Here is a 24,210-nt window from a genome sequence, read left to right on the forward strand (position 1 = left end):
TCCTCTCTTTACGAGAAAAACGAAAAACGTAGTTACAGTCTTTTGCTTCGGTTAAAACGGGCATTGTCGCCCCAAACAATTAATTATCGCTAGTTTCGGGAAAAAGGGCGTTTTCAAAAACAGAAAATTTTAAATATCCCTTTCGGCCTTTGTTTATAAAAGGAGCCCGAACTGTGCGTTTTAACCCTTTTACTCCCGCATCACCATCGTCAATTCATAAACACACACAGAGAGTTGGGTCTATAACCAAGAGAAGAGAAGCTTCCGGGGAAGAAAGTCGTCTATTTCCATGGCAGATGGGTCTCGTGCATGCAGCCCTGATATTATAAGAGAGGCGGGGGATGGTTACTAGTTCTAATATATCCGTTGATGAATGGGCCAGAAATGATATTAAAAGGGAGGGGGGTGGGGGGGGGGAAACGGGGTCCATGGTACTTAATTGATATATAGTAAAATTCGATCGTCGTATATATGGAAAGGTCCGGCAAGAGCTCTCGCAATTACCAAACTTGGGGAGGATAGAAGCGGAAAAGCTCTCATTTCCCGAATCAGTAACGATATAACCCCTTCTTCCCCCTTACGCGAGGTTAATGGATTTAAACGCGGAGTTGCCACCCCCACCCCGGGTCACTTCTTTATTTACTGAAATAAGATGTGAACTTCTACTCCCGATGAAGAGCAAATGGAGCCTCCTGAACCGCCCCAGTGTATAAGTTTCGCATAGAGTAGAGATAACCTTTATTTAATATCTATTAACCCTGAGTCCGAAGTGCATTTCATCTGGGTGGCGGCATCTCCTTCCTTCTGCAAATGATGGCGCTAACGATTAGGATAAATGATGTCGAGCGTTATAACTGGCGCTTACAAATATAAGGGATGCAGAAATACATATCCTAGCTGGTTCCGCCAGAACAATATCTAAACGCATTAAAGTAATATCCCAATCAGACATTCTCTCCCGCGATTTCGAATATGCTCGAATCCTGACATTTACCAGTTATAGTCTATAAGGCAGTCCCGGGGGGGGGGGAATTCAAATCTAGCTACGCGCTCGCCCCCCTCCCCCAAGCTCTTTCCTCTACGCGGTAATTAGGTAAAGTTGAGCGATTAATACGATCGCTACACGAAGCAAGAGCTACACTGGAGTTGGAATATGATATGCCTACGTATTATGTCTTCCCCACGTATATCCGAAGACGTTAACTGCTTTAAGTCTTAAGTGGTTTCGATTCAGAAGGTTTTCGAGTATTTTTACGATTAAAAGTTACAATCTACAATTTAATGACGTAGAAATGAAAATGTATTTCTAAATAAACTATACAACCCTATTTCTGATCGACTCGCAAAAAATACCAATATGAAGAATAAAATTTTAACTCTAATCTTGGGCTATTTGACTAAAAGAAACCATTAAAGAAAAAATGGTTATCGGGAGGTATACTTCCCTGGATAACATTCTGATTTATAAGTTAATAGATAAGAGCAGGCCTATTTAGTCTTAAAATATTTCTTGTCTGGGAGAGAAAGAAATTATCGATCTTCGTTATCGTTTAAAGAGGTTTTTATAAAGTTTCTTTTTTTTTCTCTCTCTCTCTCTCCTCGGCGAAAAGAGTGAAGAGCTCGGTTTTTGGAAAATGCTTCTCTCTATACCCCTTTTACTTTTATATCGGGAAGCGTTTTCTAGAGCCTTTGACCTGATTGATAGAGCGGCTTATAATAAACGAGGAAGAGCATTTATCGCTATCATAAGCTCGAAGGGTACACCCCTCTATACGCTTTATATATTGAACAAACTTTTCTTCTCAACTTGAAATTTCAGTACGAAAAAAGCCGAGCTCCCTCTCGCCTCTCCCCAACTAAACTTAGGAAGTCTTAATCTTAAAGCGCTGAACCCTCAACTTGATATTCGTATTTCTTTTATAGAATTGCTAGGATAGTAGCGGTGCCGTTGTAAGAAAAGAGCCTAAATCTTGTACAAGGCCAAACATTTTTCAAAGAAGCCTCACATTTTATTGAATTATTTAAAAACCGAAATTGGTCAGTAAATATTGGTTCAACGCCCATCAGTCAACGGTTAATTCTAAAACATACCTTCTCAATATTTATTGTTTATTCAGGCGACTGCTTAAGTATAAAAACGTGCGCCATTGAATAAAATGCTTTCCACACCTTGAAAGCTAATCGATACGAAGTTGTTATTTTTAAGTCTCGTATTAAGGGAATATTTCTCAGAGAAGAGATGGATGCCCGGGCTGTGGTTGTTATATATAACCGAACCATTCGTTCGTCCGTACACATCAATTTTATAGGATAAACGGACATCGTAACAAAGCGTTTAAAACAACATTAAAAAGACTAATGTTAGCGCGTCTGCACATTTCGCTCAAAACATCCCCAAAACATAGATATCGGGAATATCAACAGTCAATTCAATTAACACGGTCCAGGATTACCGACTCTCTCATTCTTTCTCCCTTTATTTCTAATATCTATGGGCTGAAACCTATTTCTCCCCTTTTTTTGGGGGCGCAAGCTCCATCACCCGAAGGAGAGGAGTTTTGATAAAGCCGAGGGGAGTTGTCTCGATATAAAAAATGATTTTCCAACCTAGGGTGCCGAGGTTAGAAAAGTATAGCTTCCTATAAAGACGTTGAAACCCATATTTCAGAAGGTCCAGCCATCAATTAAACTACAAAACACGTTGGCCACGCGAACATGAATCAAACTAAAGGTGAGCGAAACTCTTCTTCTTTATAAAAGAGTTATAACTGCGGGCGAAACGCGAATGAAGAAAGCTTTTATAAATTGTGGAGTGTCTATAAAGAAAATGTAGCCATCAGTGAAAAAAACGAAAAAAGAGAGCCCTTGAAATGACCTTTGCAAAACATTAAATAAATAATTGCTCAATATTACGTCCGGGTACCTCCCTCTCATTACTAAAAGTTTCTCCCTTCCAATATAAGCAATAAAGCTCGGGCCAAAGTGTAATGGTTATAGCCACGGACTGGCCCCGTAATCGATACGTCGATAGGCCCGAATACACCACCAACTCCTACAGGGGCTTTCCTACTATACTAGCTAACTCGTGTGGGCCAAATAGCCTCTTCTCCTAACACACGAGCCGACGCGTACTCCTTCCGATACACCGGAAATAAATTAAACCGAAGATACAAAGCCGCCCTTTCCCTTAAATTAGATGGTTAATTATCTACGGGGTCAATATTTTTGGTTCTCATACGTTTCTGGGCGCGTACAACTCTAACCGATCACAACTTCGGTTTAGTCATTTTCAGATCAGTGGGTAAATCAAGATCGCTAGCTGCAGGGTTTATAGGAAACTTAAGGAATATAAGAGAGAGGATACTGGAGCGAAAGAGGTTGGTGAGCGGCTTGAGGTAGCTATAGAGAGAACCATAGATGATATAGCCAGGGTTAGTCCATGGGAACATCTAAATCTGCCCTCAAAACTTTGGAGAGGCTTTTTCATCCCGCGGATCAAATGGAAGAGCCACCAAATCGATTTCAACAAGGATCGCCTTTCTATAATGACTATATATATACACCGAGATTCTCTTACCCAATTTTTTTCTTTTTTTTTAAGTTTCAAAAGATTCCGCATCATATATATTTCAGTCGAAATTAAAGCCCCCAGAGGTCACGATATAAAAACTTATTCCGACCTATAATTTAATTATTTGCTATTTAACTTTGCGAGTTGGTTTTCATCAAATAGAAACTAACCCTTTCGTGTACCGGAAGAGCGAAAATATATTATTCCATTAGAAGCGGCGCCAGGTCCTCTTCCAAGCCAAACATAACGAGGGAATTTCTAGAGATCTTTTTAGGATAAAAAAAAACACCAAAAACCTAAGGGGTATATTGGTTTGGTGGGAGCGGCGAACTGTACGGGTAACATCGATAAGTCCACGTGTGTTACTTTGGAAAGGAGCAGGCGGCGCCTTCCCAGAGGAAATTTCCGCAGCCTACCATGTAAACATGCCAAATTATTTATAGAGGGAAGACCAATTACCCATTAATATTTCTATAACGATTCTTTTCTATTCCCTTTTTCGGGTTCTTTCTCTTTTTCCAACCCTGGGCCCGTCCAAGCTCGGACAAAGTCTATTTAGAGATTCACCGGGATTCAACTCGCCGAAAGCAAAGAGACAGTACGAGCCACTAGATTAAACCCCCCAATGTCCTTATGAAAATGATAAAAGTCATTGTTTTTACCGAAGCCAAGTCGAGCCAGCAAGAGAGGCGACGGGGGCTGGGAAAACAAACACACGAGTGCCGGTTTATTTTTTTATTATTTAGAAACGCGAAAGGCCAGGCCGAACCGGACAATGGAGTTAGGACAGTAAACTATCAGTCTATACTTTTATTTCTCTCGATAAATATCTATTATAGATTTTATTTGGCCCCCTTATCTAATACCAAGAGTTAGATAACTATAGATTAGCCCGGAATAGAAAATCATAGGCTTGGCTGGCTAAAGTAAAGAAGGGTGTGTCGTGTCGAGCTCTTTAGTCGTATTGTATTTCCCTTTTTCCCATCCGTATATTTCAACATTAGAAACGAATTTGGATTGTGTTTCCGTTCCCAATATATCCCTGGCTTTGGTGGTTATTAAGGAATTCAATGTTTGGTCACGGTGGGGGGGGCGGAGAGAAAATCGATTAGATGGATAAACATATCCTCTCAGATTGGAAAATAAATTGCTTTCTGATTTAAATAAAAGCTCATAGAGGATTGAATAAAATTTCAATACAGAATGAGAGTAAAGAAATCTAACCAAAATTGATTTTTCCGTGGCGCTCCGCGATTTAAAGCGCATGGGGAAACGCTTCAAAGACGCGCTTAACCCTTTGTTGTTTAGCTAATGGAATTCCGTTTTAAGATATGGCGATTTATAATTAAGGATGGATTAATTAATTATAAAATATAAACACTGACCGGTACTGGCGTCCGCGATGAAGGCCATTCCGTCATCGGTCTGCCACTCGGAAAGGGTGACGTGATTGCCCGTCGGTGTCGGTACGTGGCACCTGAAGACGGCCGTGTTGCGCAACGAGACGTACTCGTCCTCGACGCGTACTTCCGCCGGACCGCTAATGACTGAGGGCGAAAAAAAGAGAGAGGAAAATTAATTAGTTATCACTTGAATTAATTTAAATGAACATTATCGAGGAAGTATACTAGTATTACTACTGGCCATTTCACGGATGAGAATGAGGTTAGTTTGGGAAAGGGATCTAAGGGATTTAGAGAGCTCTTACGAGGGATGGCCCGCGATACCAGTAAGCGGGTAAACAAGAAATATTGTTTGTATTAGACGCATTGGATCGGAAGAAAACCCTTATGGGTAAGCTACATCACGCTGCGGCCCAATCAGGGCCCATCCCAAAGCGCAAAAAGAGAGACTATCACTCTTCCCTTCTCAGTATTGTCATGGGGAAGCGATAATGTTGCATTTTAATAAAGTAACCCCGTAATTAAGAGAAAAATTAACAAGGGTGAATGGCGCTAAAACTAGTGACACTTTAATACGAGATTAATTTTAATCTTAATTAAAAATTTCCAAGCACTTCCTGAAAATAATGCAAAATCGCAAGAGCACGCTGACAATCGTCAGCGACAGTAGACAGTAAAGAGCTGCATGGGCATATAAAGAAGGCGAGGATATAGGCGCTCGGCTAAAGGCTTGATGATACCTTAATACTCCTTTTAGCCGGGGCCGAACCATAATCGAAAGGAAAGGAATGACGATTTTTATATGATGGCTATTATAGAGTCGACATTACTCGAAATTGGCTCCCTGATGCTTAACCGAGGCGGCCTAACTCCCCCATCCCCCATCCTCCAAAAGAGCGCGAGTGAGACGTTATCCCTAGAAAGGAGAGGCTCATAACGGACACAATACTACGAAGAGATGATCTCCAAAAAAGGAGCGCAGGCGGGAACCTCGTTTATTTTGATTAGTTAACCTCGAGTAGACACCGTATCAAGAAAAAATTAGCTTCCTTTTAAAAAAGGGCAGACTCCGGCCGGCAGTCATAACAAGGCTGGATTCCATTTAGCCACAAAGGGAAAAGATTAGGTACGAGAATATTTTGGACTATTTTTCATGGAATTATGCGAGTTGAAAAACAAATGGCTCATATGATTTTAGTCTAAAAACACACCTACAGTACACACTCCAGAGGCGAAATCGAATCCCTTTAGTATATTAGGAACGGAATATCCCAAGTTTTCTCGTTCTTTTTTAGATTTAGTATAACATAAGAAAAAAAAACGTAAAATATAGTAAACTCTTTTATTTAGTTCTACGATTTTAAATGTCATCAATCATCTTGACGCGAGGATTTTTTAACAAAAACCATTACTTTGACGATGCAGATGTTTACCATATAGGAGAGAGAGAGAGTCTCGTACACAGCCTCCCCCCCGGTCCTCGCCCCCGCCCCCGCCCTCGAGGAGGAAGGAGAAAAGAAGGAAGAAAAATCCTTTGCCATCACCTTCTAGGATCCCATTTACTTTACGACTCGGTCGATACGTATAGAAGCCTATAATATAACGTCGACTTTACCACCACTACCGATCATTCCGAATGCCCTAACGACTCCGTACGTGTATATATTACCCAGAATATATTCAAATATTCACGAGAATATTCATTCAACCGAGGAGATGATCATTCCCGAGCGATTTTCATTGTCAGTAGTTCCATTTCGGCAAAAATATAAAATATTCTTCGGATAAGAGAATAGATTCTTCCGAGTACACACGGATCCCTTTTCCCTATAACGCTCTAGTCTTAAGTCTAAACCCATATCATTCCCAAAAGTTGCATTAAAAAAAGAAAATGCATCCAATAAGTCCCCAGTGTAGGAAATACGTTCTATATTACTATATTCATATTTCCACGAAACGTGCCCTTGTAAAAATGGCCATACACGCACTCCCATGCAATTGCCATAAAAGCGCATTTTTTAAAGCATTTTTGCCCCTTCGTATTTTTCCAAACGCTTATTTTACGAGACCACGGCAGATGCTACGGAAAACAGGACGAAAATGCCGCCTCTATAAATGTTAGGATTTTGAACTTGAAATTCACTAATTTTGTAGCAATTGGAATTACATTGATCGTAAAAAACTCGAAGCATATCCTTCGTTATTATATATTTTCTATAAGAAAAAAATATTTCATCTTCCAGCATAACGCGTGATCTTTGATCTATATCTCCCAAGGAAACCAAAAATATAACTCGGTTTTATTATCTTTGCGCGCGAGATGAAATATATCCCACGGTACATTTCTTATTCCCTTAATCTAAAAAAACTAAATAAATAAATGGAGGATCAAAAGAATCTGATGGAATGATATTTTTTCCTTCCATTCATATTTTAAAAGTCCTTCAATTTCAGTAACTACTTTTTAACGATGTTTTGTCCCAATCAGAAAGAGATTAAGCCGACGTTACGAAAATAATTTTCAACTACCTTAACCCGCTATAGACAAGAGTAAATCAGGGCATTTGAAAACTTCACGTTAACTACAAAAAACAAATGCGGTCAGCGCTCCCGCTCCCGTTCGGGCGAGTTAGAAAAGGAATTGAAATGATTAATAATATAGGTTTTGGGACAAGCAATATATCCGGTCTCCTTTCAACAAATCAAATACTTCAACTGAATTTTAATTAAGGCACCATTTTTCATTGAATTTCTCTTTCCTGGCCCATACAGAAAACCGCACACCAACTCTGATCGATAACCGGCCCTTTAAATCTTAAAATCATTCAAATGTCGCTACCCAAGGTATTTAAAATGTTCAGGGCCAGAGCTCTCACGATCAATTTTTCTGTTTGTCCGGGTATACTATTGGACAAAGGTTGAATCTAACCAAGACACACTAATTCAAATGCTGCAGGGCGGAATTAAAAAAAAATGGTAGCGCGAACGGACCCAAAACCCTTCACTTTTGACTTTTTGATTCATGCTGGCCGGTTGTCGATGGGAAGATTTGAAAGGATGACCACCATACCTCTCCCTATCTTAACTGCGTTTAAAAATAGATGCTATCCTTCTTCTCCTTTGTTCTTTAAGCGCAAACGCGAAAGTTTGCCCCCCCCCAACCCCCTTCAAAGTGTTTAAATTAAACGAGCCCTCAAGAACCTTTTATACATCTGTAACCGAAGGCTGCGACTCATTCTAAAAAAAGGTGGTAGAAAAATTGGACTTCCGTCCACCCCCAATGCAGAGCCCTAAACATATTCTAATTTTATGCATAAAACGTTTCACAATTTCCATCGTCCTTAAACTCTCTTAAGGAAGCAATTCCGGGAACAAGAATTACATTAGACCGAGGTTATCAGACCCCAAATTCTTCTTTCGAGATGTTACATCTAGAATGAACCGAACTGAACCAAACTATGGAGTCCTTATCTTATTAATAAAAAACTATCATTCAATTGTATAAAAAGACCGGTTGTTTATGCAAGGGTACGCAGTTGATTAGTATATAGGCATACCTACGTTTAATTACTTCCGCCCCACCTCGGACATAAGGCGAGAAGTCTTGTCAACGTTACAACTTTGGATTAGTAAGTTCGGTCGAAAAGGGAATATGGCGGCGTTTCACGGGCGAAAATATCCCAGGGATTTTCGCAAGTCGGAACTGAAAAAATGGGGGGAAAGTTGAGAAGCGAAAATGGGTTTAAATCTGGAAAACGTAATCCAGGTGAAATGAGATGAAAAATACCGGGGACGAAAAGATGAAATTTTCTCGAGATGAGTTAAAATTCCCCAGCCAAGAAATTGTAAAACCTTTCTCGGCTCATTTCTCGTAGCTAGCGCCAAGCCTTTAAAGAGAAGCTGAAATACTCGTTTAAGGACCCCGAAGAAATACGTTACAACTGACGCGAAAAAAGACCCTTTTCACTAGGCCTTTAAAGGAACTCGCGTGACGCAGACCTCTCTTTAAAGTTAAAACCATCTCTCTTAAGTTGGGCTCTCTCCTCCTTCCTAGCTCTAATTCTTCACCCTGGCCTTATTTACATATTATTAAGCAGGCGATGTCGCCTCCTGTTTAAGGCTGTTTTAAAATTAATTAAAACTCGTGGCTTAAAGACTTCATCTATTATTACTAAAAAGGCGTAGAAACGAAAGGAAAAGAAAAAAGGATTACTTCTATTGGAGATTTACTTTCTGCAGGTATGGAATAAAAATTGATGGGAAGTTATCAATAGGTCAAATTAAAACTTTGGCACGAAGGAGGCTTTAAATTCGAAAGAAGGGGCATTCCTACGCGGAATTGAGAAGGTACAGGCTCGTCTGGTACGCCATAGGTTCAACTTCACGCAATGGCGTGTGTATTCGGAGCTTGGGCGGGATTTTAACGTTCCTCGATTTGTTATTCTTATCAGGCCAAGAGTTGGCGCTTGGGGCCATTCGAAAACGGTACTCTCTCCCGCGCCCAAAAAAAAAAAGAGAAAGAAATTGCGGAAAGCGAAAAAACGAACGAAGGGAGAAAAGGCGTAAAAGAATATGACGACGAGAAATGGAAATAGGAAAAATATGAAGATCTATATTCTTCGCAAACATTTCTCCTTCTCAATATACCAAAGCAGCTATACATACATATCCACCACTACCCCCTCCCCTTTACCCTGAGCAGCTATTCCCCAGGTTGCCTAAAAAGCCAGGTATTTTTCGTCTCTTTCTCTTTTTAAAACATACAGGGAGTTTGGAATTAATGTTTTCAAAATAAATATCGTTCGTATTGTACGTGATTTATTTAAGCTTATCTGAAAAACGGTACGTTTAATTAGGAGAGCCCATTTTCAAGTCTGACAGATCTCTAACATCAAAGTAAACATTCCGTTGTCTTTGAATAAGGGGGAACACCCTGTATAAATCGGGAAGACCAACTTTAGACAATCTTTACATTGTAGAGAGAGAAAAGGACGACTGATAAAACGAAGCCGAGCGTTCCATAGTCTGGAAAATGGGCAGTCATCTTTAAACACGAGCGGAGAAAAAAGAAGGGACCGAGACACGAGATGGTGAAAAGAGAGTGGAGAAAGATACAGAATGAAGAAGAAAAAAAAAAAATCGGGGAAAGAAGTTTAAGAATGTCATTTTCATAGCTTGGACCCTCCGCCATTGAATAAAATGGCCTTGTTAGCGCCGGCAACGCCTTTTACACGATAAAAATACATGTAGGAATATGAAATGAATTTATTCAATTCACCCATTGGTATTATAGTCATACTAAATCGAAACGGAAATTCATTCATAATCACACTCCTGGTTAAGGCGAGCCATACTTCATATTTTTCATCTATTACGATACAATTCATTATTCTCGCGATGGTTTAGGATATTCAAGGGAGGATAGGACAATTTTTTTGGGCCAAAAATACCAAGGAGGTCGTTTCTACGGGCTAAAGAAAAGCGGAATATCGGTTCACCGCGCCGAAGGAAGCAAGCCGGGTCCGGGGTAAAGCCGCGGAGAAGAAAGTTAAGTTAAACCATTTTTTTCTATGCTATTCTCTATTCGGGTTTCTTTTGTACGCTTTATGATTTTGGTCTCGGAGGGTTGAAGACGTGATAAGAAGAAGTCCCCGCAAAAGAATCCTGTAGAGCTTTTTGAAATTGAAATTTTAACGTCATTTCTTTAGAGTCTAGAAATACTGATTGTTTGAATAAAACAAGCGTTTGGTCGGCAACGCGTTACAGTCTACCGATTTATCAGCTCCAATTTATACAGGATCGAAATTCCACCAACTGGGGAATATGTGTGCGGGCCAACGACTCGTTTGTAAAAGTGAATTAATGAATATATAATCAAATCTCCCGAGCTAGCGCAAAGTCGCGTGACCAAGAATAGTTTCCATGGGCAAATCGAAAAGGTAAAACTGCTGGCTTCGCAACAAGGAGGTACAAATTGTTAAAACAAATCAACAGTTGAAAACTTAATCCTAGCTGAGGTAACTACCGGTAGACTGAAAGTTCAGAGGGTGAAACATTTATACAGGCGTTGTATTGAAAATACATTATTCTCCCAGCCCCTGTAACGGGCTTCCTCTATGAGCTTCGGAGTGCAGCGGGTAAAACATTTCTACAGGCGTTGTATTGAAAATACATTAGCCTCGCAGCCCCTGTAAGTGGGCTGCCTACATGAGCTTCTGAGTGCAGCGGGTAAAACATTTCTACAGGCGTTGTATTGAAAATACATTATTCTCGCAACCCCTGTAAGTGGGCTTCCTCTAAAAGCTTAGAAACGCCTCGAAATTTCTAGAGAACTAAATTCAATGAGCCTAAACAATGACAGCGCGAAATTTCAAATTCAATCAGGTAAAAATCCTAATCCGGAATAAAAAAAAAAATATAAATTGCTAAGAAAAGAAGGTAAAAAATCGTGCGTGTACGAAAACAATATAAAAACAGAAAATGAGAGAAACAGAGAGAGAGAGAGAGAGAGAGAGAGAGAGAGAGAGAAAGAAAAGAGAAAGAAAAGAGAAATACATTCAATTTCCCGGGAGATCCGTAGCTCGGCTCGTATATCAAACGCGCATTTCGCACCTTTGCTTAAAAACAGAAAAGAAATCCGTAGAAACAGTCGAGGGAGAGAGAGAGAAAGAAACAAGGTAACCACCCCCTCCCCCCGTCGTCCCCCTCAGCCATAAAAAGAAGCGAACGGTCGGCCAGTTACGAGTGAAAAAAGTCTAGGTCTAAAGACAGAAGCTTAATAGGATTGCGGACATGTTCCCCTCTTTCCTTTTCGCGTTCCAGCTTTTTTTCCTCTATAACTCTCTCTCCCCTTCACTCAACTCTTTCTTCTCTTTTTTTGCGTACGCCTTCGTCGAGGATTTCCTTCCATCCGAGAGCCAACCTAGACTTTGTTCGCCCAAAGACAATGAATGCGACGGAACACCCCCTTAAGAATGGTACATGGTATTTTACGATTCCATCCGGGTTTATACGAGTACATTTACGCCTACAGTTACGTAATTTCTTAAGAAATTGAAGTCAGATACGTATTTTAATTTGATATCGTGTAGCATATAGAGTAGTGTTTTTTCAAATATAATAGATCTATTCTGAGAGACAACACCGACTTGTTTCCATGGCCAAGCGCACATTCTTCATTGATAAACATAGCTCGAACGGACTCGGAGTTCCCGGAAGAATGAGATGTTGGGAAGCTAAACCCGCACCAAGTTTTTCTCTCTTTCCCTTTTATATCCCAAAGCCAAGCCTTCTCTCTTCGGCTCTTCATCCTCATCCTCACACACACACCCAGGACTAGCTCGGTCTCTTTTCTTTCTTCAGCTATCCCGCGAGTGAAAAGCGAAAGCTAGCCAGCGGGAAAAATTAGAGGCTGGCCTCCGTTCGGGGACTAGTGCTAGTCCTCCTGACGGGAGAGTCGGAGAGACAGCGGAGGGAGGCAGTGAGAAGAAAGGAGCGGCGAAAAAGGTGACGGTTGAGACGGGTAACCGAGTTATCGGCGCGAAGGAAAGCGAGAAAAAGAAACAAAGGGCTTCGGGAAACGGGTCCGAGCGCCTCAACAAGGATGCAATTAAGTTTTAATTTACTCTGTCCTAGTCTAGATAATCTCGCGACTAGCTCCCCCGCTGGCTTAAGACGTTGTACGTGAGGTAACGCCTTTAAGACAACCCGCGCGGGTAGGCCAAGCTCGCCAGCTAGAAGCGACGACGTTTTTATAAAAATTCTTTTTATCAAAGAAGCTTATTTTACGCGTCCACGCCTATACACCTTATTAAGTAAGCGCGCCAGGTAGGTTAACGTAAACAAGCGCGCGTTTTTTTGTAGGAAAAGCTATTCCGCGGCGCTAATTGGATGATGTATAAATTCTTGTTTGAGGAAGAGACAATAGGTGGAAATTTAATTGGGAAATATATTAGTTTAAAATTCCCAATGGGCTTACGCCAAAGTTTTTAAAAAGTATCTTATTTCGACGAAACATTTTTCTATTCAAACAGGATCTTGGTTTGAACGAGTTAATTTTGCCTAGAGGAAGTAGTTACGCACGCTTCGTTTATTCTATAATATAAAATAGAAAATTTTTAGGCCAAAGAAATAAACTCCTATGAAAAGGAATCTTAATTTTAGATGAGTTTTTTTAAACCGAAATCATCCTAAATTCTCAAAATAGTAATCCATCGTTAATATAATTAATTAAAGCCTAAAGCGTTAGCTCATTTAGACGTCTACTTTCAGGGTCAATTACGACAAACGATTTCAGTTGATCCATTATAGCCGAGTCGTAAGGCATTCCCATCGGAATTGACCCACAAATAAGGAAGGGAATATCTTAAGAGGTCTACACTTGGAATTAACGATGCCGAAGACGGGACGGGGAGGGGGGAAGGGGAGTGGGACGTCGGAAAATTCGTGTCTCGAGACTTTACATAGACGGTCCCCGCCGATTTCTCATACGCGTCGCGTATACGGTTAATAGTCTCAATGTTACGAACCCTATGAACTTGCGAGCCAGTCGTTAATCACGCCGCGTTTACAATGCCAGTGACTGCGAACAGTCCAACTCCGTTCAACCCACCATAGACATACATATCCGTATATTTGGGCTTTGATACGCGGAACTAGGGACTCGTAATAGAGGGACACGTAGTTTCAATTACACAGAAACATCCTTGTATAAAAGCGTTAACAATTTGTTTATCCCGAATTTGCCAGAAAGCTTCGACTGAAATGACAAGATGGTTCCGAATATATTCATTACGTGGAGGAATAACGTTCTCCTTGGAAAACAAAAGCCTCATCTACTGCAGGGTCTGACGACGATAAAGCGTCCGAAGATAAAAGCTATTCAGCCAAAAACGAACGCGTGTTTAGTATATCATTTTCTTGACGCCTCCTTTAAACGCCATTGGCCTCTCTTGGACGTGTCTCGTTCCTGCATGTAGGGGTCCCTCCCTTTGGAAAATTCTAATCAAGCAATCTTGTAAAGATCAGCCGCAAATTTGCAAATCTAAACAGAAAGGGTCCTGGCGGAAAACGCCGCGGAATTCTTTTAGTTTCTCGCTCGGAAAGGGGGAGAGGCAAAAATAGAGAAAATTGCAATTCATGAGATTGTTTTGAATTTTGTGGCCGGGGTTTCCAAAAGACAGCCACCAGCTATCTTCGTGAGAAGGACTCTGGTATTTTTTTTCCCGGATTCTTCTGGGAATTTTATCTATTTTTTCCTCTTCTTTTCCCTTCTACATTTTCTTTATTACAGTCCGGGTTTTTTCTTACATTTCTATATTTTTTAAGTCTTATCCTTGAAAAATACACAAAAAGAGTATCCCTCCTTATATGATAAACTATACGGTTTTACATGGATATATAAATAAATACTTTGAAATGCTCTCTTCTTCATAACTTTGTTCGTATAGTTTTCCCCCTTTTATTATACTCACCCCTTTCAGCCCGAGGATATTTTATTACACTTTTTCATCAACACTTTTAGGCATTAAAAACTAAAGGAGGTCGCGTTCGCATTGGCGTTATAAAACATTTTTTACAACCTATTCAAGGAACTAACTATCTAACTATTCCGTACATAGGAATAAGACCCGGGCGCTGGTTTTACTCTAAATTGAAGTTAAGAGGGGGGAGGAAAGGGGAAAGGGTCTCCGAGAAACGAGAGAGGAAAAGGCTTAAGTTTTTCTAAAAACGGAAGACGGGAGGAGTTTCCAAAATTTAAACCTTTTAGGACGACGACGAAGGACTTACTCCTCCCCTGACTAAAAGCGCGCCCGGCTTCCGTACCAAAGATTTCCCTGGCTCATTTTACGTATCAAAACTAAGTCGAGATTCCAACATTTTTCTAGTGGAAAGGCAAGTTTTTTGAACAAATAATCACTAAAGCTTCCGTCGGAAACTTAAGACATTTTGAAGGATTTTTCTCGTACAAGGGCTTATAAAAATTCCCCCTCTATGTATGCCCGCAGCGGTAAAAATCTAAAATACGTCATAAGTCGAATTTACAAGCCATTTTTATTGGCAACTTATTTTCCCTTACGGCCCAAACTATATAGAGTTATAAACGACATTACAAGCTTAAGATGTTTCGGATTTACGAACTCTTCCCTCGCCTAGCTTTAGTTTACTTTATTACTACCTAGCTTTTTTCCCCTTTCTTGCCTTTCTCTTGAATACCTTTTTTGTGGCTAGAGATTTAAGTACGCGCACGGCATCCTAATGCTTATGTACATTTGGCCAGCTTGGAAGAAAAGCTCTTATCTAAAAAAAAGGGTAATATAAAAAATAAACCTAAGAAACATTGTTAAAAATCTTAACGCGAAAAGCTCTGGAAAGTAATTTCATTTTTAGGGGCCCCTTAAAATTCCAGTGGTCGAGTCACGCTTTTAATAAAGCTTCGATCGATTCGCCTACTGACCCAACAAACCACCATTCTTAGCTATCAATTTACGCAGTTAGAAGTTTGTTTGGTCAATGACGAAATTCTTCGTGAAAATATTGATATCTATAGTTGAATACCTGGCATAAATGTAGGACCTGAAGTGTGTTTCAACCTTTGGGCCCACGATAAATGAAAAAAACTCGATATTTTATAAGAAAGGGCAGAAGTTCGACGTAATATATGTATCTATAGGTGTGTTTACGCGTCTTTTAGATATTTGACTTTCTTTGATATAATATACAGTTGGCGACTGCTTTTTCTCGAGCATAAAATATTCAAACTTCCGATACGATCTCGTATAGTTTCCGATCGATACCCGGATGTTCTATTTTTTTGGGAGTCTGCAGTGGGCGAGAGAGAGATAGATCTCATAGGATATGCATTAAACAATCAAGCGGGCTCGGAGACGAAACGATTTTTCCGCCTTCCGAATATCGACTCGATTCCGCCCGATACCTTAGATCAAAAGTTCGCGACTTGACGCAAAAAAATTCCAACAGCCCGAAAGTTAAAATATAGGTATTCCGAGACTACCTCTGACCCCTTTGGTGCGGTCAGCCCCGTGAAATAATACCGCGATTCTCACTCTATTCTTAATTATTCTGGCTTGAATATTACCACCCGATTAGCTATTTTAAATGTAGAGATTGTCGAGCGATTTCGGTCGCCATCAATAATAAACTCCGATTGGATTAAATAATAAATACTCTAGGATTATGACCTTCAGTTAGTCTATAGGCGCGCAGTCCTGATATAAACAAAGGGAAAGATTTAGATACAGCACCGTGCATTGCCATTTCGAATAAGATTACCAGCTATAATTTAGCATCGAGTATACCCAGTCTTTTTGTATTATTCTTTTATTGGAAACCCTAGATTAAAGAAAAAAGAATGAAAATTTCCATCGGTAGATTAAATAAACTGGCGTGGTGGTTGGCATACACACCTTATTGATTAGTCGGAAAACTGTTAACGGGGGCTTCTCTTCAATCTATATAGGCGAGCGCGATGACGGGCCTCTTTTGTTATTTTTGCGGATTCTTTCGCTTATCGAGAAATTGGTTAGCGCGGAACGGGAAGCCTTTAAAATGAGTTTCGCTTTTGGCAAAAGAAAGAAATTTAAAACTAAAGGGATCGATACGAAATAAGAGTAATGTTTATCGATAACTATAACACAAAATTCAGCCTCGAAAAGGACTGGATGATTTTTATTATTAAATTAATAAATGACTCCGGAGAAAAGCACGAATCAAAGTCACAAATTTGATAAAGAAATTCTAGACCTATTTTTCATTCAGTCTGAAAATTATTCTATAAATATTCGGGTACCTGTCAAACGTCACGTTTAATGAATACGGTACACGGGCGCCCCTAATAGATTTACATTTTGCAGGAAACATTTCGATACGAGATCGAAGCGGAATGATTTATAACCTTTCAAAGTCTCGATTAGATGGATGGTTTTAAAACAAGCGAACCCGAGATGCTGGGATCATACTACACCGCCAGTAGTTTCCGTGTTTTAAGATTAAAAGAGAGTAACGAAGAATTAATAAATTAACAAGGCTAATGCTAATTTATCAGCCGGTGGCGCGCAACGATTTTCAATTAAGAAACACGATATAATTAATCACGTCATTCATTCATTCTCTCTTCTCTTTATACCCGTCAATTATATACATTATAGATCCGTGATACCGAAACACGGACAAAATGAAAGGTGTTTATAAAGGTACGGAATTATTTACGAATGTAAAATGTAAATATTAGAATAAGTAAGTTCGGGAACCAAAAAATGGTGGAGGCAAATTCGTTCACTACGTAGTACCACCATTAAACCAAAACCAATTCCTACAGCAATAATACGGGGTCTTAAAAGAATAACCATAATTTGGTCAAATCATCTCGAATCCTTTTATGAAAATATTTGATTGATTCGAAAATTGTAAAATTTGAATCGGGCAAAATATCGAAAAGTTTATGGAGAGGCGCTTCTCTAAATGGGTGTATTAGGGGACGAAAGCTAATTAAGGCCAATCAGTCTAAAGAGGCGAGAGAAAGCGTAAAGACGCGTACAGCTGTAAAATCGCGCGCCCGCGCTTAACTGGACTGTATAGCTGGGGATCAAAGACCCTATTGTCTACGACCATAGTTGGCTCCCAAAGACGCGCAACCACCGACCGAGAAGAGAAAAGGGACTAAATTTGGGTGGATGGATCCTTTTGGAGAGCTTAATCCTCATCGATTTAGCCGTCACAACCACACGACGCCACCACGATGAAAATTTGGGGCAAATGGGCACTTTTTTAAACAAAAAAATGATCCATTAAAAATGAACGAACAGTTATGAATCCTTGATAGAGCGGAACAGCCAAGTACCGGCGAAGCATGGACAAAATTTTTTATCCACTTCCTTCGAGTTTAAAAAAAATCTTGCTCATTTTAAAAGGGGAGCAAAAAAAGTGATGTTGGAAAAAATTTCAACTGTCAGTCAAGTTAAGAGAAGCGGATAGGCGCGCTCATAAACTTAAAATATTTCAAGCGAGTGATATCAAAATGTCCTTTATCTTCCCATCCTACAAAAAATGGTGACATTCTTAGCGAGACACTAACAGCGTGTAGGTAAACCTTTTTAATATTGCCACTAGTGGTAAGGAAATTTTATAAAGTTTCGTAACCGCGCTGTGGTTTTAATGACGCCTTATAATTTTATTTTTCAGACGATTACCATCCTAAAAATCATTAATTTCAACCAACTAAGACTTGGCCCACCTAAAATTTAAGAAAAATTACGTTCTTAAACTTAATAACTGTTGACGCCAACAATATTAAAAATTGCGTTTAAAGTTTGCATTTTTAGAAGCTATATTGATAAAGTTGAGGTAAATACGTCACTATTAATATTCGCGTGACATTAAATAGCCCTTGAATTTGCGTCATTCCTAACAGTCTTTGTTATTCTACTACGAGCTGAAACCGCGCCGGAAACAAAGAATGGTTTTAAAGGAAAACTATCAGCGTCAAAAATCCTTAGACAAAGATCTCCCGATTGTACAAAGATTTGCGAATTAAAGCAAAAGTTAAGGCAAAATGCTACACTTTAATATTATCCCAGTGATCCGCCAGAATGACAAATGTAAAACAAAGTTTCTTTTTAATTGATAATTGGTGGCAATTCCCCTTAAATGGTAAAAATAATATAATCAAGTTAAAGGAGCTAAATTTAAAGCGGCTAAAATCGATTATTCGCGGGCTATATTTATAGTCGCTCTTTCATAATTGCCTCCTCCTGGCTAAGCAAGCCGCACTCTAAATTGCCTTATAATTTAAAAAAAGCTTTTCACTCCTTTATCGAGTTTTATTTAATGTAGGTCAGTATTTCTCGTATTCGCGGACGACAAAGCTCCGTCAGAGTCCAGTCCAACACGCGCCAAATAGAGACCAAAGCAGCTCCGCTTTCGGTTATCGAAACCGGAGCCTTAAAAGATTTAAAATTTTTAAAGCCACAAATTTATAATGTAAAAATTTGACTGAGAATTAAAGACGGGCCAAATGGAAGAGAACTACAAAGTTGCAATTTTAGCAGTGAGTATACTACGTCATAGGTAATTAGCGTAATTTTAGTGTGGATCAAAACAACAAATTAAAACTTTCAGGAGCTTTATTTTTACTTTCCAAAAGAATATTCGCTATTGCAAAATTATCTACGGAATACTTGCAATTTCAGGTAAGGTTGCCCCACGTTCGTTTGGATGAAACCGACTAATCGGTGTGCTAGACTTAACTTCGAATTTAATCCTAATTTTTATTAAATTTTAGTTTCGATTACGTCGGCTATAAATTTAGTAAACTACTCTATTCGGAAGATCGCAATGCCAGCTTCGAAAAGGTAAGCGGCGGCGCCGATATTTACTACCGTTGTCCGATCATGGAATTAAGAATCAATGATTGTGGCGCTAAAATAAAACAGCAGCGTTAACTTAAAAGTGTACGAGCGCGCTAAAAGCGATTAAAGTCTAAAAATAGAGAAGAAACTTTAGTCATTAGTCACGTATGAAAGTGAAAAACATTTACGCGCGCCTAACCTAACTTTATTTCAAATTTAATTTGGAAGCCCAGTAATTAAATATAATAACCATATACTCGCGAAGTATCAAGTATACTTCCATTAGGTATTTTAAAACGCGCTTAAAAAAATTAAGGATAAACCTTTGGTTACGAATTACAGAACACGGCTATGATTATCCACGACTACACTCTCCTATCGTCCAAGTACTTGCCGGAAAACTACGGTTACACAACGGCCATCGACTACAGCGACTCCATTATTCTTTCGGGGGCACCCAAACACATTTTTACCATCTCATTAACGTCCTATTTTTCTTGCGACTTTAGCGTAAGTCCTTTCTTTCTTTCTCCATTTGCTCTTCTAAATACTATACTGGGGCGAGGGGACGAAGAAGTCGCCTTAGTCGCCTTAGTCGTAACCAGCTTATCATTCTCTCGCAGGTAGTAGTGGGAATGGTCATTAGTCTGCTGGCCGTTTCACTCATCACGGCCATCGACACCGAGCGAAACTTTCTACGAATTTCCAAAACCAAAGGAAGAAAAGCGCGACGAAAAAAATCTGGCAAATTCCTTAGAAAATCCTTCTCAAAAACCGCCTGGATCATGTCCATTACTTTGATTCAAAAACGTATTGGTTTCAACGCCGTATAATACAGTAAAGAGATTTATACAGAGTCTGTAATTGCAGACACTCCGGAAGTTCCTAATCTAGTGGCTACGCGAATAGTCACCGCTACGTGGCTCGTCACCGTCCTGACCTTCACCTCGCTGACCAACGTCCTGTTTCGAACTACAATGTCATTCCCGGTCTATCTGCAAGTCGACCAACTGGAGGATGTTCGCTTAAAACCGCACGCCATCGTCAATATTATGAAAAATAGTCCCGATTATATGTATTTATCTCACCAAGTAAGTCCTTTCTTTATCAGGTTCACTTAGAGAGCGACTTAACGGCGTTCTATATTATTTTCCCAGGCGGAAATTGACGAAAAAACCAAAACGTTTCTCGAAAAAGTAAAATTGGACGGCGGCTTAATAGGAGAGAGTGATACTTATTCCATCAAGTTGTTCGAGGACATACACAACGACGAGAAAATTCTGCTAACGGACACGAGACATTTTTCCCGGGTCAAGCTGGTCATTTTGGACCAAATCAACTCGAAAATGGACATGTACCTTTCGCAAAAACATCCGAGATCAAAGAGCGTTTTCTATTTAATTAGAAAAACGCTTCCTAGTCAGCTTAAAGACGGTATTAACGTCGGGTGAGAAAAGATAGCGTGACTTTTAATTAAAAATAAGACTAACGTTTAGAGAAAGGTCAATCATTTCTGCCTATCCATAATTGCGATATTAAATCACGCTCGAGCATTGGTCCGACACGCTAGATTTATTTTCCCAAAGCCTAATCTATAAAATAGAATTATTTTTAAGCGAAACTCTCCGTTTTTTTTATTCAAAAGATTAATGTGGCCGCGAACTTAATACATTTTTTACCGTTTTTCGAAATAGATTAATGTCCATTTTCGAAAGGAAACCGTTTCACGATGTCGTACAGAAATATCTTTACCAATTCAATCGTCACGCTTGGGTTCGACCTACGGAGGACAATTTATCCATGGACATGTCCAATTTCTACGGCGCTTTCTCTATGATGGCCATCGGCGTTCTATTATCAATCGTCGTTTGGATCGTGGAACTAATTGTCTTCGTGACCTCGGCCACCCCGACCTTTCAATTCATAGTCAACAGAAGAGAATACGACTTTTACTTTAAACCGTAATTTGACTAATTTGAATAACGACCCCGATTATACTTAAAATACCAAATACGAATTGTCATACATTTGTTAATGAATAATTTAAATAATAAATGATATAGATAAATAGCGTAACAGATATAATAATAGCGTGAAATTCGCGTAACATATTGGTTCGTGTAACGCGTCTCCCGAGCACATAGGCTTCAAAAGGTTGGGCCACGCACTCGTTATAAAAACGGAAACCACCGCTGTACGTGAAGGTTTTGTATTAAATCCTACGGCATGCAGCCAGTTCGCATTTTGAATGACCTTACAGACTCCACCCTTTGAAGCGAGAGTCTTAAATGGAGTAGCAGCTGCTACTTTCTCATAAAGTGACATAAAATGACTGTATTGCTCCTAGAGAGAGAGTCACGTCATCATTTTTCTTCGCGCCCTTTTTTCCTGCACGTTGACCGGCTGAATATTAAAACCAACGCCAAGTCCGCCGTACTATATACCATATTACGTAATACAATCTATTTCATTTGCGCGGGAATGTTTACAATAGGTTAAGGATCTAAAAACTAGGTGTCCCTCTATAGTATCGCGTCGGAATTTAATTAATGCGACTCAATATTCATGGAGTAACGGAATAGGAGCGAAAGTCTTGTTTATATTAGCGGCTAAAATTCACGGCCTTGTACAGCAAAAAAAAGTGAGAGTAATTTTAATCCACGCTTGGACAGTTTATGGTTCTTATATTCGAAGCGGACACTACACTACGCGCTTCGCAATTTCAATTAAGCTTCGGTATAGTGTGGCTATATATTAAAACACGGTGCCAAATAACGATATACGCGATAGAGACGCAACTTGGTGCCCAAAAGAGAAACGTTAACTTCAACAAGATAAATTTCCTTTCGCGCGTATATTTTAGGCCGCTATACGTCTCAGTAACATTAATTGGCCAACGTAGAAAATGGCGGTTATCGTGGTTTTACGCGCCATATAAACCTTAGCCCCCATCATTAGGGGGCAGAAAGCTTGGCCGTCTGGTGTATTTGATATTCAACATCGATCAAAAAACCCAGCGGGGGTGGTGGGGGGGCATTGCCCCAGTAAAAAGGAAGGCCAAAGTTATCGCGAAAAGCTACATTTAAAACCACCAACATCGGTTTTGAAGGAATGAAAAAAGAGAAACACGTTGAACCATAAATTTCGGGATCCCCCTAAAATCAATGGAGGTTCAGCGCCAAGGCTGGGCCAGGCCCGAGAACGCGTTACTCGGGACGTAACGTACAGCAAAAGGCCACGGACAACGAGATTAATACCTTGATATTGTATTTCAGACTGCTATACGGACCGTCAGATACGAGGTCGAGTCCCCCCAAAATTTCTCTATTTTTATACTGATATTCTCTTTCCCAATTTTGCCGAGGCTTATTGAAAAATTTAGCATACTTCATATTTTATACTTTGAAATTCCTTCAAACGCGATTTGTTTCGAAGAAACTGAAAATGTAAATGGATGACGTATAATGACGTAAGTAAGTGGAGCCCATGAAGTATGACGCTTGGTCTCAAACATTGGGCAAAATAATTGGAAATATAACCAGAACTCGGAGAAAAAAACGAAATAGCCATATGGTTCGGAATAGAGCCGAGTGTTTCACTGTAATCTATTCGGAAGCGCGCTATCTGGTAAAGCTATAGGCTAAGGAGAGCTAAGCAACTGGCGGGATTTCAGTCCCTAGGCTTATTAATAGGGCATAAAGCTTCTATCGCGAGTAATTCGCTAGGCAAGGAAGGCAGACGGATATTGGGATCACGAAGCGGGATCTAGCAAAGGCCCGAGAGCCAGCATCCATACACGCTCTCCACTTTGTTATTCTCATCAAAGGGATATCTATTTATGAGGGGAAAAACCCGTTGGGAATTGGCCAGCGCAGAGCCGCCTAATCTTATTTTCACTGGCCCCTGACCCCCGCTTGCAGGAAGAAAAACTAAAACGTCTACGGAGGAAGGAAAATTGACTCACCGGCTTTGACTTTGACATCCCGGCTACCGATGGTACCGAGAGAGTTGGAAGCGATACAACGGTAAACGGCATCGTGGATATCTTGGCGGTACTGGTCAGGTCGAAATGGGAAGAATTCCAAGGTGCCATCTGGTTCGACGGAACGAAGGCCCCGTTGTCCGACGACGCTCGAGACGTTGCCACTTATCCACGAGACGGTAGGTGTCGGATGACCCGAGGCCACGCACGGTACTCGAGCACCCGATGAATGTGGAAAGTTGACAAGTGCGGGTGGTTCCACGGTAAATCTCAAGTTTGGAGTTTTGTCATTCTGCGCCACTGCAAGCAAATAGAAATCTTGCGTCAGGAAAAACAATAAAAACCGTGACTATATATCAGACTTAAGTAACTAGAATTTGCCAAGAAGATAGAGAAAGAAAGAAGGCTTCAAATTACTTCTTTACATAAAAAGAAACAAAATTGATTCATAGCGTGGCTGACAGAAATAATTCGCGATTCTGTCCCTAAAATATTGCAGATCTCTCGGATTTTTCTCCCAGGGATAAATTTACGGCAATTGGCAATATAAATTTGCCAGTATGATCTTACCACTTTCAGTATCGATTTCTTTCATAAGATGGAAAAGTAAAGGGACCTGTGCAGAGGGGAAAAAAAGGGCCACCTAATTGAGACTTTGAAACTTGCAGGAATTTTTTACGCGCCTTTCCTTTTTGGATCATTCATTCATGTTTTATCAAAAATTGCCTTAAAACGAAGGCGACGGAAAAGGTAGGTGGGATGGAGAGAGAGAGAGGGGGGGAATAATTGACGTTGATAAGAGAGTAGAATAAGCCATTCTTCATTTTTTGGGAGGAAAATTTATCTTTTCATATCGGAAATGACGTTTTAAATAGGTGGAGAATAACG

At 40.0% G+C, this 24,210-nt stretch overlaps 1 protein-coding gene across 1 annotated transcript in view; it reads right to left on the minus strand.

Annotated features, from left to right (window-relative positions):
• The window catches only part of LOC149718032 (cell adhesion molecule Dscam1-like), a 191,934-nt gene that overhangs the window by 164,591 nt on the left and 3,133 nt on the right, over positions 1-24,210 (minus strand). Inside the window, exons 2-3 of the mRNA XM_089841839.1 lie at positions 23,305-23,622; positions 4,957-5,118 (exon numbers count right to left, since the gene is read on the minus strand). Of these exons, the coding sequence (XP_089697965.1) occupies positions 4,957-5,118; positions 23,305-23,622 (480 nt within the window). The remainder of the gene's footprint in view (positions 1-4,956; positions 5,119-23,304; positions 23,623-24,210) is intronic.

The sequence above is a fragment of the Phalangium opilio genome, unplaced genomic scaffold, assembly GCF_054372755.1.
Source record: "Phalangium opilio isolate 3A_F unplaced genomic scaffold, DU_Popi_V2 ptg000003l_1, whole genome shotgun sequence".
NCBI classification, from domain to species: Eukaryota; Metazoa; Arthropoda; class Arachnida; order Opiliones; family Phalangiidae; genus Phalangium; species Phalangium opilio.